We start from the raw sequence: 19,910 nt of genomic DNA on the forward strand, positions 1-19,910 counted from the left end.
GAATTTTACCTTCAGATTCCTTTATGTTTTTTTAGAAATGTAAACTATTACACTTTCTCTATTGACTGGTATAATTTGCAAAGCAGATTTATTAAGTCACTGCCAATGTCAGTAGTCAGTGTGAAAATATGAAAAAAAAAAGGAGAAAACATGCTATGGAGTTGAAGAGTACTAAATATTCCAAACATTAGTAAGCATCTGATTCTATTCTAACTTAAATTCCTTTCAGACCCATCTCTAAAGTGGGTAATCTCAAATTCCCTATAATCATTCAACTGATTAAACTCCAAAAAATTTTCTCATGCTCACCTTAATCACTTCCCTTATTCCTTATAAAGCACCTGGTTATGGGACTTAATCTGGGCACTCTGTTAAGTATAACTGTGATATTCTATGTGATAGAATAGTGAAATTTTAGTATATTTTTAATTGACTAGAACCAAAGTTATTGAAATCCTAACTATTAAAAGATTTTAGTTTAGTAAGCCTAATTACAAACAGCAAACTATTGGGGAGATAGTAAGCGCTATCTCCAATAGCACAATAAATACTTAATTGGTGGCCCACATCGTCTGAAACACCTGTAAATTATTTTTTAAGAAATCTATAAAATTAATATAAGTATGATACAGGACTAATTCTCCAGACAATGCTATGAAAAGAAGAAGGAATTTTTAAAAATCAGAAATAATAGAATAAAAGTGAGTGTTTAAACTGATGTCATCTCAAAAGAAAACCCATGCACTAAATGAATCCATTTATTTCTCTAGAGCAAATGTGGGAAATGCAAATTCAAAACAGGCAGACAAACGTAGCTAGTGTTTGAAAATTACAACTGATAAAATGATGCAATGGTTCTTAGACCCTCATATAAACTGGTTCTGTGGTAGGATAGTTTAGAAAAATTGAGAATACTAATGAAAAGCAGACTTGAGGTTTCATGTGATTTGACTTTCTGTTCTTCTATTATGTTTGGAAGTAGCAGCAGAAATTATAAAATATAAGCATAAATATAAGCACAAAGGTGGAAGATTTCAAAGTTGTATGTCAATTACCATTTGAGTTTTTTCTTTATAAACCAACATGATCCATCTTGTGCTTTGTCATCTCCTTCACTGTTTCCATAGAGAATTCTTTGTGCACCCAGTTTTTATTGGCTGCATTGAAATAAACCATTTTGTAGGGGACTTAGAGATAAAAATTTGTTTGACAATGAGGTTATGTTCTTACTTTCATCAATTAAAAGTGGAAAGCTGTAAATAATATTGGAAGAAAAATACAGCTGTGTGAATCTTGGCACAATAGAGTGAAACTAGTCCTACTATTTGCTTCTTTTCTCCACCCCGCCCCCCGCCCCTTTCCAGTGCATATAAATTCAGAGCTCTGGTGGTTTCAATATGGGCCTCAGTTTTGACTAAATCTGAGAGCTTAAAGAAAAACACAGCTGAAACCACTGCCTAGTGGCTTAACTCACAGCCCCAAATGATAGACCTCCAACAGAGCGCTGCAGGCTTTCAGCAAAAAGGCTTATGGCTTGAGGTCATTTTGGAAAGGGAAGCATGATAACAAATGAGAAAAGATGTCTTCACCGCTGCTGTCTTAGGAGATTTTGCATAACCCTACTAAAAAGAAACAGTGAGTATTATAGTCCCTTATGATATGTAAGAAATACAGGATACATTTCTTTGGCATTTTGAATGGATTCTATGCTAGATTGCCAAAATCACAAGGAGATGACAAATTTACATGTAAAAGGAGGAGCTGAGGTGCATACAGGAATTTCTTTGTTTGTATTTGACTTATTCAGTTCTGAAGATGTCAGTGTTAACATTTGTTCTTGAACTAGTGAAGTCCTCTATGAAATTTTTGTCCTCCAACCTACAGCCCATTCCCCTCCCCCTATTGCTAACTATAGATGATTTTGCCAATCATTGTGATACAAGGGCTTCTGGGAAAAAAGTTTTTCTATGGTTATGTATGTTAGATACAAAAATAGAGAACCAGCTCAAGTGCTGAAATGTTATAATTTAGATTTCACTGCTGTTTTTCAACACCTGATGGCAAATTCCTTGTGAGGCTGTCAATGATGGTAGCAGTGTCTGATTAAATCTCTAGGGCACTTCAAAAAGCAGACCATAAATCACTTTTCTCTGTTACTCCTCCTCTACAGATTGGTATTAGCTCCCCACTCCCCAGCGCAGGCCTAGAAAATGTTAAAAATGCAACTAAATGAAAATAGGCTAAGGATTTAGGAGAGTATCTTAGTTTTCTGCCAAGGCAGGGAATCCCACGTATTAAATAGAGGAGTGGAACATATAACAGAAAGATACCCTGAGCTTTCTTAAAGGCATTATGCAAATAAAATTGCAATAAACAATTCTTATCAGAAATATTTCAGGAACACCGAGTTTACCTTGTGACTCCTTCACCTGTCATCCATTACCTCATTCTTTACGGACCTCATCCTTCTGTTTTTTCCTCTATAAGAAGTGCCAGACCTAAACCTGTGCTCCCTGAATTTTAATTGCCTATTATTTCCAGATAAATGCATTTTGGTTTACAGGTAAGAAAAAGAAAAAAAATATTCCAGGGACCATTTGCATAATCATACTCAAAGGGAAATTAGAGTTATAGGGTGATTATGAAATTCACTGTGGTCCAGATACCATGCAAATCTAGCTTCACTATGATTCTACTTTCTTCCACTTCCTGAAGGAATGGACTTTCAGTTCATGAGAGAGAAGAAAAATGTTCACTGACTAGTCACCACATACACATACATTGTAGGTGGAAAAAGGAATTTATGTTTATGAAAAGAACAGCAACAGTATTTTAAAGTCAGAAACTAGACAAGGAGAACTACAAATTAAATTGTGATCCAAAAAAAGGAAATATTTAAAGCACATCTATCTTAAGAGAGGCAAAAGTCAATAGTTTAAAATTAGTAATTGGATAAGGAGCTTTACTACTTCATCTTGACCCAAAGAAAGGAATGTGTTTTAAAAAATCCTTTATCTTAGGCTTGATTTGATATTTCATCTTCATTTTGGAGTGATAGTTTCACTGCATATAGAAATCTGGGTAGACCAATGTTTTATTTTAGTAGTTTAAATGTTTATTTCACTGTCTCCTAGATTCTATTGTTTTGACCCACATCTCTATGCTTTTTGAAGACAGGTTTTTTACAAATTGGCTGTTCTTAAGATTTTTTTTTTTTTTTTTAAAGATTTATTTATTTATTTATACAAGCACTGGGTACAGTCAGAAGCGTGGGAGGGTGAGAGAATTCACCAGCGCCAGAGCGGGGAGCAGAGCAGGCAGAAGGACCGAAGTACACTGCTGAGGGGAGCAGCGGGCGGCAGGAGAGGTCTGCGCGCCATGTGGGACCCTCCTCCGGTGGCCGGGGAGCAGCCAGGGATCGAACCGGCGCCGCAGAGGCTGCGGGCAGCTTCGCAACCCAGCGCTCAACCACTGCGCCACCGGGGAGGCCCTGTTCTTAAGATTTTTTTGTTGTCTTTGACTTTCAGAGGATTTGCTGTGATGTGCTTTATATGAAATTTTCATTTTTGCTTTGCTTTCTCTCTTTATTTTTTGGTCCTTATACCTGTTTGGAGTTTGTTAAGCTTTTTGAATCGGTGTCATGTGGTGTTTTCTTTCTTTTTTTTTTTTTAAGATTTATTTATTTATGCATTAAAGAACTAGGGTGCAGGCCAGAGATGTGGGAGGTGAAAGGATTCACCAGAGACAGAGTGGGGAACAGAACAGGCAGACTGACTGAAATACACTGCTAAAGGGAGCAGCAGGCCAGTCAGGAGAGGTCTGCTGTGCCTTGTGGATAGCTCCCTGGCTTGGGATAAAACTCCTGCTGAAGAGGCTGTGGATAGCTTCACAGTGCTGTGCTTAAGCCCCTGTGCCACCGGGGAGACCCTTTTCTGTTTTTTAATTCTCAACTGTTATCTCTCTCTCTCTTCTTGTGGGAATCTAATTACATTTATTTTATAACTTTTGACTGTGTTCCAGATGTCTGTTATCCTCTGTTCTGTTTTCTTCCAATCATTTTTATTCTCTGTGTACTTCAGTTTGGATAACTCTGTCTCCTAGTTCATTAAGTTATTTTCATCTTCTGCTAGGTGCAAAATGCTTTTAATATCATCCATTGGATTCTTAAATTAAGATCTTGTCTATTTTAGCTAAGCTTTGGAAACAGCCCAAATGCCCAAAAATAGATGACTGGATCAGGAAGATGTGGTCCATATATACCATGGAATATTAATCAGCATTCAAAAAAGATAAATACATGCAATTTGCAGCAACATGGATGGCGCTGGAAGGAATCATGCTCAGCGAAATAAGCCAGAAAGAAAAAGAAAAATACCGGATGGTCTCACTCATAGCAGGAATCTAGAAAACTTAAATAAGGGCCCAGGAAAATGAATAACTATAAGAAAGTGAAAATCAAAATCAACAAAAAACTATGAACCAGAGACACTTTTTGGGGTGTGGGGGGCGGGAGGGGAGGGATTGGGGTCAGAATGGGGGGGTTGCAATTGTATGGGGAATATAAAAATAAAATTTATTATTAAAAAAAAAGATCTTGTCTATTTTGTCAGTGTTTCCCTCTAATTTTTTAAAAATATTTTATTTATTTATTTATTTATTTATTTGGTAGCCGAATATTTGTTTATTTTTAGGAACTCTCAGAGAATGAAGTGGTTGGATCTTATTTCTCTGTGAAGTCTTTCTTTTGGAGGGTAATGTCTAAATCCTTTATATTAATACTCTTGACTTTTGGTTCTGAATAGTTATTTGAAAGTTAAATGTGAATTGAGAAATTCGTTTTTTAAAAACAGACTCTCAGAGAGCTGTATTCATTTGTCTTCTTTTAACTTTTATTCTAAGTCATCTAGGTGGCTGATTCTTCATTTGTAAAAATTAGGATCTTCATATATTTATTTTTTTATGCAAGAGCTGGGGTACAGGCCAGATGTGTGGGGGCGTGTGCGAGGATTCACCAGAGACAGAGTGGGGAACAGAACAGGCAGATTGACTGAAATACACTGCTGAGGGGAGCAGTGGGCAAGACAGGAGAGGTCTGCTGCGCCATGTGGGAATCTCCCTGGCTGGCCAGGAATTGAACCTGTGTTACAAAGTCTGCGGAGAACTTCACAGCATTGTGCTCAACCCACTGCGCCACCAGGGAGGCCCTGTTTGCCTCTATTTCTCTTGAACTTATTAATCATAGTCTTTGACTGCCAACTTCAATATGTGAATTACATATGAATCAATTTCCATTTTCTCTTAATTTTCAGTTTTTTTTTGGACATAGTCATTTTTAATGAATGCTGGGCATTTTTATTTAAGAAATATTAGCAGTTCCAAAACATTTTATAAAAATTAAGTGTTTAAATGGTTTACCCAACCTTCCACTAGGCAGATAGAGTGACCATGAATCCAAATATAAGCTATGCTAGGGTGAGACAAGATTTCAGTTTTGCTATGACTCAGTTTACCTATGTTTTATATTGGTTCTAGTCCTTTCAATGAAGAGTCATGAAATCATTGCCTCTTTGGGATTTATGTTCTGCTCTCAAGAGGATTTCTAATTATTTATTCACATATTTTGCACAGCTTTAATCTCTCAAATGTTTTAAAGAGAAGACAAGTTATATGTTTGAAACCATTCAAGTCTTCAGTTTTGTTACTCTAGTTCCACAGTGGCCAAAATATCTTTTGGATTCTGTTTTGCAGTAGTCCTCTACAAAAGCAGCAAATATGATTTGTTGATCTTTCACTGAAATAGATTACCTCTCTGTAGTTTCCTTTGCTTTTGCAAGTCTTGATACCTTTTGTAATTTACCTTGGTTTTCTCGTACTGATAAACGATATCACTGGTCTGATGTGAACTGTTCCACACCACCCTAAGAAAACCTCGACATCATAATAAAAAATAAATAATAAATAATAAAAACCTCGACCTTAATCAAGGCAGACTTTTTTTTTCATGTTTGCTTTCTTAGTTTTGTGATTCTCCACTGTAATTACTGCTCAGTTTTTCAGTCACTTCTTCTCTCAGAACTCTAACTCTTGGATTCTGTGCCCAGGTTTTATTGCTTGGTTTCATGGTAGTAGATCCTTATCACCTATTTATATAACTCACAACTTGTACTGTACCTTGAAACAGTAATTCCAGTCTTTACACTGAATTCCTCTTAGAACCATAATTCACCTGCTGATTTTGTTTTAGTTGTTCTTTTAGATACAACACTGCTATCTCTAAATCCACCCTATACTCTTCAAGTCTGCTTGTGCACCTTTCAACTCTGAATAGCATCCCGGGACTACCTGCTCAGAGGCCATTCTTACCTTGTTCTCTTGTGTATCGCACTCTGGTATTGCCATATATGATCCCACCATCTTACTTTTTTTTTTTTTTAAAGATTTATTTATTTATTTATACAACCTCTGGGTACAGTCAGAAGCGCGGGAGGGTGAGAGAATTCACCAGAGCCGGGAGCAGAGCAGGCAGAAGGACAGAATTACACTGCTGAGGGGAGCAGCGGGCGGCAGGAGAGGTCTGCGCGCCATGTGGGACCCTCCTCCAGTGGCTGGGGAGCAGCCGGGGATCGAACTGGCGCTGCAGAGGCGGCAGGCAGCTTCGCAACCCAGCGCTCAACCGCTGCGCCACCCGGGAGGCCCCATCTTACTTATTTTGTTCTCCAAGACTCTTGCCAAAATAAGTACTAATCTTGTTTCACTTAATCATATTTTGCTTCACTTCATCTACCTGTTATCCATAAATCAGGACTTATATTTTTACAAGAAAGTGGAACGTAAAACACATGCAAAGCTGGGCCTCCCCGGTGGCGCAGCAGTTGAGCACTGGGTTGCGAAGCTGCCCACAGCCTCTGCAGCGGCGGTTGGATCCCCGGCTGCTCCCCGGCCACCGGAGGAGGGTCCCACATGGTGCGCAGACCTCTCCTGCAGCCCGCTGCTCCCCTCAGCAGTGTACCTCGGTCCTTCTGCCTGCTCTGCTCCCCGCTCTGGCTCTGGTGAATTCTCTCACCCTCCCGTGCTTCTGATTGTACCCAGTGCTTGTATAAATATAAACAAATAAATAAAAAATATTAAAAAAAAAACACATGCAAAGCTAAGAGAAAATTTCAAAAGAAAACTTTTTTAACTAGGTAGAATTAAATAGACACTTCTCCAAAGAAGGCATATAGATGGCCAACATATGAAAAAAATGCTCATCATCATTTCCTATCAGGGAAATGCAAATCAGAATAACAATGACATACCACACTATACCTGTGAAAATGGTCACAATAAAAAAGACCAGAAACAATAAATGTTGGCCAGGTTGTGGAGAAAACGGAACCCTCATCACACTGGTGATAGGACTGTAAGCTGATCCAGTCCCTATGGAAAACAGTGTGGTGGTTTCTCAAAACATTAAAAGCAGATATACCATATGATTCAGCACTCAATTCCTCCCCTAGGTACCTAATTAAGAATACAAAACCACCAATTCGAAGGGATATATTCAGTTCTCAGTTCATTGAAACATTTACAACAGTCAAATTTTGGGAAAAACTTGTGCCCAATGAGTGGATAAAGAAGATATAAACACAACGGAATACTATTCAGCTGTTAAAAAAAAAAAAAGATGAAGTCTTGCCACTTAGAGCAATATGGATGGAACTGGAGGATTATGCTCAGTGAGTAAGTCAGAAGGAGAATGACAAATACCTGATAAATTCACTCAGGTGTGAAGCAGAGAACACAAAGCAAAGGAACAGACCAAAAAAGCACCTTAAAACCTGGTTGCAAAGCAGAGGCTACCAGAAGGGGAAAGTGGGGACTAGGAACAGAAGGGAGTGGGGATCGAATGAACAGGAGGATTTTGGGTGCCTTGGTGGCTGGGGCTGGGGCGGGTGCGTGGGGGTTTGAGTGTTGGCAAGGAGGGGAGGGAGGGTTATATGGTATTATTCATCCGAGAGGTGTGAGCTTATAACCCTAGAACATACAGAGCATTGCAAACCATTTTTGCTCCAGTAAATATAATTTACAAAAATATTTTAATGCAGAAGATTTTTTCCACTTCATATATTAGTTTTGGTGTTATTTGCATGCACTTCCTAGAGTGTGAGTACCAGACACATTTAACTGCAACTTCAACCAGATTGTATTATAACAGTCATACACTTCCTCTTGACTAACTTTAAAAAGAAGGGAATCAAAAACATTCTCTCTGAATGTTTTGGAGACACTTCCCTGAGAGAAGGGAGTACATTCTGCTTTTAAACAAAAACAAAACCACAGCAGCAAAGCCTTTTATAAACCAACAAAACACAAAGTTTAGATGTGAAAATAACTTATCTTCTGCTGAATACTTCTAGATTTACTGAGGAAATTGATGTGGAAAGATGCAGCATTTGTTGGAAAAATCAGATTAACAGGACAGAAAAAGAAATGGGGAAATAATATTTGCATGATTGAGACTTACTCTGCAATTTCATGAATATTTTCAGTGAAGATGTATGATTAGCATCTCTTCAAGAAAGGTAACTTAGATGCTGGCTAGTGTATAAAGTCTGTGAAGGTGTAGCATTTACTTTCTTGTTAGATGAAGGGAGATTAGGAAGTAAAGGGATAATATTATGGCAGCTGGAATATTATGCTTTAATGAGGGACTTTTTCAGTGTTGAGTTTATACAGGGCAAGTGATAATAATCATAAGGGTTAGTCATAGTTTTTCTCGATAACTAAATGCACCACCACATCACTTGCAGTTTTTCCACTGATGAACATTTAGTGGGGGAAAAAAAAAGCTAATCAATGAGTTATTATTTTGTCACAGTGTTTTATAAACTTATACGACTTCTGTTTTTCAACTCAAACTCTGTATGAAAGTTGAATTCTTATAGCTATGCTAGATGAGTCTCATGACCTTAGAGAACACTTAGAAATATTTTTTAGTCAAAAATTTGATTAGATTGTAGGCAAAAATATTGATAGCTGAATAATGACCTCTCTGTATTTATACCCCACTCTAAGAATATTTAAACCATTTTGTTGGATTTAAAGGTAGAGAAGATATGTTTTATGTTTAGTGGAGATGGTTAAAATTTTATAATGATTTTTTTTAAATATACTACATCTTTTTGAAAAAAATATACAGAATCAATTCTAGATTGGTGATTTTTTAATGATTTTGGTAGAAAAGATATTAAATGGCACTGTATCAAACACAAATTTTAGTAAGATAAATTTTTTTTAAAAAATAGTGATTGTTCCATTATCTGTATTAACACATAAACCTTATCACAGTCTCCTGGTGCCAACATTTTATCAGTTTGATGGAAGTGAAGAAACTTTATCTCCCTAAGTTTCTTTACTATCTCTCATTTATGATATTTTCTTAAATATTTCCTTCACATACATTGAGAACTGTGTCAGACTGTTGAAATTTTTCCTCTCAATTGTCAATCATAATGTAGAAAACTCAAGAAGACAAAGTTATATTTACTCATTTCACTTCCATTATTTTTTTCCTTCCTTCCTTATGTTCCAAGATTCCTTTTTAAATTATTTACCTTTTGATTAGAGAACTTCTTTAGCCATTATTTTAGGGTAGTCTATCAATGATAAAAAAATTTTTTTTCTTTTGCTGTGGTTGTTTTTATTTTCCTTTCTTTTTTGAAGTATAACTTCAAGGGATATGGAACCGCAGAGTTGACAGTTTTATTCAGCATTTACAACATGTACCATTTCCTTTTGGCTTTCATGGCTTCTGATAAGAAAAAAGAATGCTGTTATTCAAATTGCTTTTCCCTATTGGCAACGTGTCATTTCTCTCAGGTTGCTTTATTATCACCAGGTCTTTGTGAAAGTGCCACCTTGCCATTTGGCTTCCTGAAACAGGAAAGAAGAGCAGTTAATGTCCAAAAGTTTTTGTGTTTAGAAAACAGGCGTCGTTTGATTAGAGCAAGTAGGCTTCCTTTAGAAGAAAGAGAAAGAGAGCTTCTCTTTTTGTCAGTTTTTATTAACATTTCGCAATTGCTAGGTTCTGAGTCAACGGAAGCCTGTGGGGGACACACTGCGTTTTGATGGGGTTCGGAGTCCCTCACTGTCTATTTTCTTCTCTGTTTTGGAAGGAAGCTCCTTGTTTGTTTTATGTATAATGTCCAAGATCTTTTTCTTTTTTTCAATAGTAATGTCACACTCCCCAAACTCGACACCCTGCCCTATTGCTTGATTTATTAAATGACGTCTAAAAGTCTTGTTCATTTGCTAATTTTTTCCCTCCCACTAGAATGCAAGCTCCAAGGACACAACACCTAAGATTTTAAAATTTTACTCTACTTAAGTCAGTCTAAGTTTTATTGCTTTTTATTTCTGAATTTTATATTTCCAAATGTTATATTTCTAATTGTTTATTTTTTAGGCCCACCTGTTCTTGATTCACTTCAGTTTAGGTTTGTTCTAATATTTTGTGATTTTAAGAAAATTGGATGTACTTCTTTGTCTTTTTGTGGGTTTCAAGTATACTGATTTTAAAGACAAACGTTTTCTAATTGTTCTGAAGTTGTCATTTCATCTGGAAGGAATTCATCTTCCAATTGCTTTTTTTGGCAGTCATTCTTAAATGTTCTTTATTCTCCTATGTTTTGAGATTTTAATTTTCTACTCATCAGCAGTGAGATTTGCCCCTACCCCATGATCACCATTCCTTGTTCATATTCCTGAGTCATTCTCCAGTCATTACTACAGACTCTAGAGTCAGGTCTCAGTTTGGACCTCAGCACTCCAGTTTCAAGGTGAACTTAGAAAGAGAGCAGAAGTAGTCCCTGAGCACATGGTGTTCCAAGATGCTTTCTCCTGTCTCCCCTGATACACAGATTAGTGTCTTTTCTCAACATAGCAAGAGAGTTCTGCTTCAAGCTAAAGTCTGCACGCCTGGCTTCTGTTCTTTCTTCACATGAAGTTAGTCTCTTTAGTCAGTCAGAAGAACCCCCAGCTGACTGCCTGCTTGGAGAGCTAACATCTTTCCAGCCCATGGTTTCTTACTTGCTTTTTGCATTTTGCTTTTCTTATGTTTATGGCCCGTAACTTTTGACTCCGATTATATCATTTTAGTCATGTCTTTTTATAGTTAATCTGTCATTGTTATTTCTTTTGAGCAGTGGAGTCTTCAAAGCCTCTTTTTATTGGAAGTACTCCAGTTTCCTCTAAACTGACTTTACCCCTCACATTTCCAAAATAACTGCTGAAAATAAAACCTCAAGTGACTCTGTTATCTAAACTCATCAAAATTTTGTTTTATTCTTAGAAATTGGATCTCCCTTTACCAAACCATTCTATATATGGGTTGGTGTTCTTTTGTAGTGAATATCCTGAGTAAATCATGCATTTCCATGATTTTAGTTATTGAGTGAGGCTGATATTTATAAAGAACATATTAAATTTGACTTTATATACCACTTATTTTTAATTTCTCTTTAAGCGTGTGTGTATATATAGATATGTACATATCTATATATGTACATATCTATATATACACACACATATACATACACACATAAATCCTTGATCCAGATAAATTCTCAATCTCTAGGAACCAACAGAGAAAGGTTATATATACATAAGGTTACATGTCTTTTTTCCCTCTAAGATTTCATTTTTTAATGACTTAGGTAATATTGTAAGAAATTGAGGGTTTGTACCATTGGGACCCAGTAAAGTGATAAAAATACAGAAGTTGTGGTCTCTGCCTTTAGAAGTTTGCAAATCAAGTACTTGTGAAAATTGTTTATTTACACCTAGTATGACCAAGTACTTGTACTACTGCTGCATTTTGTAATGAAGAGACATAGCAAGCAGAGGGTCTTCTTTTACAAAAAGTAGGCATTAAGATTTATCTATATGGCGAGCTGTTATTATGTTTTGGTTGTGCTGCAGTGCTAAGAGCTGTAGAAGGATCACACGGTGAGGCTAATTTCCATTCTTTTAGAGATAGTTGAGGAAATAAAATGGTAAAGACCATAGTGTTGTGTCTGCAAACATGAATACAATAGGACAGTTAGAACAGTCATAGAGAAAGAACTGGTCATAGGCAAAGGAGGGTAACTTCCAGTTTGGAATGGGAAAGCCATGAATTAGCAAGGATTTTCTAAAGGAGATGTCTTTTGAATTGAGCTTTGAAAGGTGGTAGGATGTGGTGTGATGGAAAAATGATTTAAAAATGGGTGTGTGGGATTATGTATAATCAAATGGGTATATGAGTATTTTTGTAACAGGGTGGTCCCCAGGAAAGGGGGAGGTTCCCTGCCCCACCCAAGGGAGGGTGGAGCTGAGCAGGGAGAGGAGAAGCTGCAGAGGAGACTGAGGAAGGAAGCAGGATGGAGCCAGAAGGAGACCTAGAGGAGTCACATGGAGCCTAGAGACACGTGAAGAAACTGCACTTGTCTTTTGGTTGTGGACTGGGTGACTCAGATGTGGGTGAGACCCGTGGGGAGGTGACAATGGCAGCTTTTATCTTGATTTTGATTTTGCTCTTTTCCTTCTGGGCTTGTCTGGTTGTTTCTGACCCTTTTCTGTGGGTCCCCACTGGAAGATGCTTTAGACTTGGGGCAGGCTTTGGGGCCTTGCTCTGGGCCAATCCCATTTGGATGGAGTTTTACCCATGAAGGGAATGAGTAACTTTGGGTGCTTGATTTAGAAACTAGATTCTTTGCCTTTCCTGTATTGTTTCCTAATTGTATTAAAGTTCCTTCCCATTAAAGTCTCCTATGTTTTGTGTTGATGCGGCGGATGGCAGAACCCATTTAGAATAGGCAGGTTTGCAGGGTTTGGGCTGCCCCTCTCCCTGCCCTATAACATTTTCTTTTATATTTATTCTTTTTCCACATTTAATCAGCAAGTAAATCAAAGTAAAGAGCTCTCATTATCATTGCACTTGTTTGGAAATCTTTTTAGTTCTCTTTTTCCACAAACATTTCTTTGCTTGTATCAACTTTCAACAACTTTAATTGAACTTTAAAATCTCCTTCTTGTACCCTTAGTCCTACTTTCTCCCAATGATCCTTAACTGACCCCATAAGACATTTTTAAATCATGTTCTTTCATGAACTTCTTTTCAGTTATATTTCTTATTGTCATAATGACTATCCACTCTTCCAGTCACATACAGAATCCTGACCACATAACAAAAATATGTTTTATTTATGGTTAATGCTTTTTCTTTCCTTTTTTTTTTTGCTTAAGTTTTTATTGATAGACAGCTTTGTATGAAGAGCTTTATACTTACAGAAAATTTAAATAGAGGGAAAATTGAGTTGCCATTTATTCCCCTTCTCACAGTTTTTATTATTAACATCTTACATTGGCATTAAAGTATTACAGTGACCCAACATTAATGTGTTATTTTAAACAGAAGTTCATAGTTTTTTCATTTTTTCTTAGTTTTAACTTAATATTTTTTTATATTTTAACATCTCATTCAGGAAAGCCCAGCATATCTATTTATCACGCCTTCTTAGACTCTTCTTGACTGTGACTTAGACTGTTGTCCACTTCTTTGTCTCTTAGAGCTTTTAATAAAATTTGTCTGACATTAGTATGGCCATCCCTGTTCTCTTTTGGTTACTTTTTTCATGGAATTACATTTTCTGTCCTTTCATTGCTACCTGAGTTGTCTATTTATGTCTAAAGTGAGTCTCTTGTAGACAGCACATATTGGATCAGGGACAGAATTGCACAAAGTAATTGAGAAGGTAGGAAATGTTGCCCTTCCTCTCTTCAAGGGAAATATATGTGCTCCTCTTCTGCCTCTTTCTCTTTTTCATACTCCTTTTTAGTCAGATAGTGTGGAAGTTGCCCTGGCGTGGTAAAAAGAAATATTTCTGACAAAGTAACTGATTCTTTCCACGGTCTATATATAGAAAAGTGGGTAAGGAGGTTGCTTCTACTTAGCAGCAAGCCTGAGAAAAGGTGACAGAGGCTTCAGTCAGGATGAAAGGGAACTGCTAAGAAAAGGAAAATCTTTCCCTGTTAAGAGTCATAGACCTGGAAATGTAAATAACAAGTTTGCTTCCTTAATAAGCATATCTAAACAAGGTCAGGCAGCCTGCTAGGATGATTGCTCTCCCAGGCCATCCTCAAAGATCTGTATCCTTCCTCTTTTCCTGTGTCAAGAATTTGTTTACTAACTAACCAACTTTATCAAGTAAAGTGGTTATGTGTAAAAGAAACTCTTTGTCTCTAGACCAGTGCTCAGACCTTATGGGACTACCCAGGTCTGAGACCTCATGCATGAGTAGTAAAGCTTTCCTGACCTCACCATTCCTAAAGTACCACTTGTTCTTCCCCTGCCTGGGCAAAAGTCTAGAATTTATTTCTGCAACAAGCGAAGATCACTCATGCCTCAGCTTGTGTGCTTGAGACACCAGCAGTTGTTCTGAGGGTCCTCTCCATGGCCCCCTTTTGGGCTGTTGGGCCATATGGGATTTCAGGAAGAATGCTTTCTAGTAAACCTTTGGGAGGTTATTTCAGAAGGAAACCAGTTCTTCCCATTCTCCTATCCTGCTCAGCCATCAAACTAAGACACATATAATAAATAAGCATAAGGCAATTATTAAATCATTTTGATCTCTGTTGCTGAAAATGTTACTATGCATATTATAAGGAAGAATATCACCTCTCTAATATATTATGCCTACTTCTCTTGCAGAAATAGATGACAAGAGGGTGACTAGCACACAAGCAGAAGTAAGTTTTCTTATATTTTCTAGAATAAGTGTTCAAGTTAACTGAAAACACAGTCTGTTTTGATGTAATATAATATGTGATATCAATATAACTGTGATATAAAAATGATTTAGTTTGCTTTTTCTGACTGAACAAACAGTACAATTGTGTCATTAAATCTCTGCCCCTAGGTTTATTTGATTCACTACTTATGAAAACCCCCTGAAAAAACTTCCAAAATAAACTATTGCATTTAGTGCCAAGATGCAGTATTGATCATTTCTATTTAGTGGCTAGCTGTATCTGGCCATCAAGACTGGGGCCAGTTAATATTGAAATTTTGGAGCTAGAAGCTGGGTACCCTGGCATGTGAAGTCAAGAGCAGATCCTGAGGTCAAAGTCTCCACATATACACATAATAGTTAAGATAGAAAATGAGAAATATAGTAGTGGGTGTGGTGTGGTCACATACTTCTGAGGAGGTGTGGACATATTCTCCCAAATTATAACAATGTTACCTCAATGCAAGAAAAGAAGTAAAGAAGGGAGGGAAAGAGAGAATGGGAGAACTGATGACACAGAATATACAGAATACAAGGAAGTGAGTAAACTTGCACCCAAAAGAGGCCCAAATATTGAATAGGATGTGTACCGACTTAATAGTCAATTCCAATGGTCACATGAGTAGACATACGGCAATACTCAGAAGAGAATACAGAAAGAACAAAAGAGCAAACGATGTCTTTGAGAATATACTGACATTGTAAATGTGAAAATGCATTGAAAACTCTTATTATTAAAAAAAATTTAAATAGTTTTTATTATTTAATCAGCTTTACTGCTATGGTACTAAACAATCAATACACACATTTATCATGAGTGTAGACTGAGTGTCAGCCTTTCTGCACCTATACAAAATATATGGGAACCTAAAACTCTATTCTAGAGAAATTTTCTTACGCTGTTTGTTGGTTGATATAGATTTGGCAACTATTTGGTTGAATTTTTTCCTTTTTAATAGGTCACTTTTTAATTAGGTAAATATAATATCTTGATGTTATCCTTGAGGGCATTTAAACGCATGCACAAGGAAAGAAGCCTTAAGTTCTAACCATGAAAGTGTTTCTAGTTTTTTTTTCAACTACATTGTGTTACTTATAATATGGAAATGTAAAACCTAGAACAATCCACCAAAAGTAACTCATAACTATTAATATTTGAGCTTTTAAAAGCAAAGATAATTTTATGTTCCAGACAGTAAAATTCACTGATTAAACACTTACCTTTGCCATATTGAAATATAAATTGACACATTATTGAAAGGGAGTTTTTGACATAATATGCTTGGGGTATAAAATATACACACACACATAAATATATATATGTATTTTATTATTTAGTAAATTAAGCTATATATGTATATCTAGCCATATAATTACTTGTAGTTTGACTCTGAGACATGTTCCTGTGCCAAATTTTATCATTTTTAATACAAAATACCTTCCTCAGTAATTTAATCCTGATCCATTCTGTTTCAGTAAGAGTGTTAAATAGAAGTTTTGTTTAAAAAAAGGACTTCTCTTTTGAACATAGAAAAGAATATTGTGTCAATATTGCAATTCCAAGTAAATGGAGATGTTAGATTAGATGTATCAATTTCAGAGGGGTTTATATTGGCATTATTTACCAAGGATTCTCACTCTCTAATAATCCCTTCCTTCTTCAAAAATCCTATGAACAGGTATAGTAGCCCTTCACACATGTCTTTTGGAATATATTTTGTCTTGGCTCTTAGGTTTTCCTCAAATGGAATGATTGATTTCTCCTTTTCTCTATCTTTTAAAAATAAACTAACAGTACTCAGGAAATAAAAAGAATAATTTCAAGACTGTAATGGATGGAAAGCTTTGTGGTAAAATAGAACCTATAGTTCATATATCTCTTAAGGTTGTGGTATTGGGGAACATGTGCATATTTTCTCATTAATTAGAGATGTAGTTCCTGATGGGGGGAATCAGAAAACTCTTTGAAATATGATATGGTGCTTATTTCCCTCACAGGGCTGCTGACATTGTATCAAATAGAAGTCTTACTTTTTCTCTTTGTCCACAGTCACAGAATGCATCTCCTAAGCAAAGGAAGCAGAGTGTTTACACACCACCCGCCATGAAAGGTACTGTTCAGGTACTGTTTGGGGTGTTTGTGAGTGTTAAATTCTTGGATGGCAGACTGTTCTCAGGACCTTATGCTTGATTGTAAACTGCGCTTATTTTCAACTCTACAACTGAGTAATGTGACTTTTTTTTTAAAGATTTATTGATTTATGCATACAAGAGCTGGGGTACAGGCCAGAGAGGCAGGGGGTAAGAGGATTCACCAGAGACAGAATGGGGAACAGAACAGGCAGATACACTGAAGTACAATGCCGAGGACAGCAGCGGGCGAATCAGGAAAGGTCTGCCTTGTCATGTGGATTGCTCCCTGGTGGGCTGGGGATCGAATTCATGCTGCAGAGGCTGCCAACAGCCCCATAGTGCAGTGCTTAACCCCCTGAACCACAAGGGAGGCCCAGTAGTTCACTTTTTTTTTTTTTAAATAGAGGCATGTTTTATTTATTTATTTGTTTGTTTGTTTGTTTGTTTGTTTTGTTTATATATGCACTGGGTACAGTCAGAAGCGTGGGAGGGTGACAGAATTCACCAGAGCCAGAGCGGGGAGCAGAGCAGGCAGAAGGACCGAAGTACACTGCTGAGGGGAGCAGCGGGCGGCAGGAGAGGTCTGCGCGCCATGTGGGACCCTCCTCTGGTGGCCAGGGAGCAGCTGGGGATCGAACCGGCGCCGCAGAGGCCGCGGGCAGCTTCGCAACCCAGCGCTCAACCGCTGCGCCACCGGGGAGGCCCACCAGTAGTTTACTTTTAATAAGATACTTTATTCATTTAAAACTTAGTTCCACTGAAAGAAAAGCAGGTAGCTGAACTACCTAGATAGTTAACTATAGATAACTATAGCTATCTCAGAATCTCAGTCTGGAAATTCAGATTTTCCAAAATAATTACTTTTTTTTTTAACTTTCCTTACATATTTTCTCTGAGGGACTTTTCCACAATCTTGCCAGTATTGACAGATGTTTTTCTTTCTTTCTTTTTTTTTCTTAGTTTAAACAAAGTAGAATAATTTGAATTTGGGGCAGATTTAATGAAAAGAGTTGCCTCATTGCCTGTGTCAGAAGCAGCTCTAAGAAACCCAATCAAACAACTATTAGCTGTACATGTAGCAGCTGCTGACATAACAATTAAGAATGCTAGTTCAGATTCTGGCGTTTTCCCAGAATTTTCCCCTCAAATTGGAACTGCCACAAGAACGTCTAAGTGCCTCAGAATTTTGATCAACATCAGTTCTAGGAAAGGCTTCTTTTATTTCTCACACAAAATTGTGCCTGACATGAAGCAGAGTGTGTCCAGTCCAGTAGCTCATGTTCCAGTCTGGTGCTTGGGCCCTCGGCCCAGTGGTTCATCATGTAGTCATCCAGCTCAGTTTCAACTACAGGAGAGGCCAGCTGAGCAGCTTCCTCTGGAGTCTGGAGAGACGTCTAAATTGGTAGTGAAATTTTCCACTCAGTATTCTCTCTAGACTTGGGGCCTTTTCAGAGAGATAGAATAGAAATGAACGCATTAATAGCTACTACTTTCAGTAAACTTCCTTCCTGTGCTGCTATAAAATACCATGCTTGCATGTTCATAAGATTGCAGTCAATAATGCAATCATCAGCATTGTAGCTTATTCCAGGGCAATTTTTGAGTCCACCAAGCATCCCTCTCTGACGATAAATGCCTTCACTTTGAAAATGTTTTCCCTCTTGTAAGTCATCTTGTACTTTCAAGACACACAGTTTTGGTATGAGCAGGCAACAAGAAAATACATGGTCACTTATTTAATGGTTTCTTCTGTTCTATCCTGAATTAATTTAACTAAAGTAGTACTGTTCTCATGTCCTCAGATAATAACAGTATTATTTTTAAAGGGCAATCTTAAAATCAAGGCCCCAGGGGCTCATGATTTTTGTTATATTTAGCTCAAAGTATCATAAGAATGTGGGATCCAAACATTTAGGAAATTTAGTCATATTGCATCTTTTGGCATATAACTGTATTACTGTATAGCACTCTGAGATGGCCACTCAATGACTATCATTTTTAACCATTTTAGTTAAAAACTTGAGAAAGCACAATAATTATTTTTTTATAGATTTATTTATTTATGCATACAAGAACTGGGGTGCAAGCCAGAGGAGCGGGGGATGAGAGGATTCACCAGAGAGAATGGGGAGCAAAACAGGCAGATGTACTGAAACATACTGCTGAGGGGAGCAGTGGGCGAGACAGGAGAGGTCTGCTGTGCCATGTGGGTTAGCTTCCTGGCCTGGTGTCGAACTCATGTTGTTAGTGGCTGGCAGTGGCTTAGCAGTGCTGTCTTTAATCCCTGCACCACCAGGGAGGCCCCCAAGCACAGTAATTCTTTCAAAAGACTTTAGGATATTATTATTAGCCACTAATTTCCTCACAATAGCCAGTAAATAGGTAAGTCTCTTGCTTCTGATGAAAAAAAAGTTAAAGCTAAATCTACATGGTTAATTCAGTACCTGTCCCTGAGAACTATAAATGAATATTTAAAGAGACAATTAAGCAATGGTAACATATGGTGATCACAATGGTAACATATGATGAACACATTAAGACTCTTCAATCCTAAGAAAGTTGAATTAGCAAAGGAAAGGTGATCGAGATACTAACTAAAACAAGGAAATGTTACTGAGATCCTAAATACAATAAAGCAATTGCTCTGAAATGTGTAATTCTTCAAATTGCAGTGAAAAATGTTGCTATTGAATATAAAAAGCATTTACTGGGAGAGCAAAAAAGAACATATGTGATTAATGGTTCTCTGATGAAAAAAGACCAATCAGGGCGTCATGAAAGACCCCGTGAACAACTTGTTGGTAAAACAAAGCAGAACAGAAGAAAATAACCAGCAAATTCCTAACTTTTCTTTTACTAGGCTGTGAGCAGTTACTGGTTACAGAGGTCAAACTGGCAAGAAGTGAAAGATGCCACATCCATCTATGCTGTGTCAACTAATCCACAGACAGACTACTCTCCTGCTTT

General features: G+C 37.2%; 1 protein-coding gene across 2 annotated transcripts in view; it reads left to right on the forward strand.

The window, feature by feature from the left end:
• PPP1R1C (protein phosphatase 1 regulatory inhibitor subunit 1C) overlaps positions 1 to 19,910 on the forward strand; it is a 101,286-nt gene that overhangs the window by 40,151 nt on the left and 41,225 nt on the right. For both annotated transcript variants that reach the window (XM_037521860.1, XM_037521859.1), the window contains exons 3-4: positions 14,732 to 14,769; positions 16,861 to 16,921. In XM_037521860.1, the coding sequence (XP_037377757.1) occupies positions 14,732 to 14,769; positions 16,861 to 16,921 (99 nt within the window). The remainder of the gene's footprint in view (positions 1 to 14,731; positions 14,770 to 16,860; positions 16,922 to 19,910) is intronic.

Source organism: Talpa occidentalis, unplaced genomic scaffold (assembly GCF_014898055.3).
Source record: "Talpa occidentalis isolate TD23 unplaced genomic scaffold, MPIMG_talOcc4v2.1 talOcc4.3, whole genome shotgun sequence".
Lineage (NCBI taxonomy): Eukaryota > Metazoa > Chordata > Mammalia > Eulipotyphla > Talpidae > Talpa > Talpa occidentalis.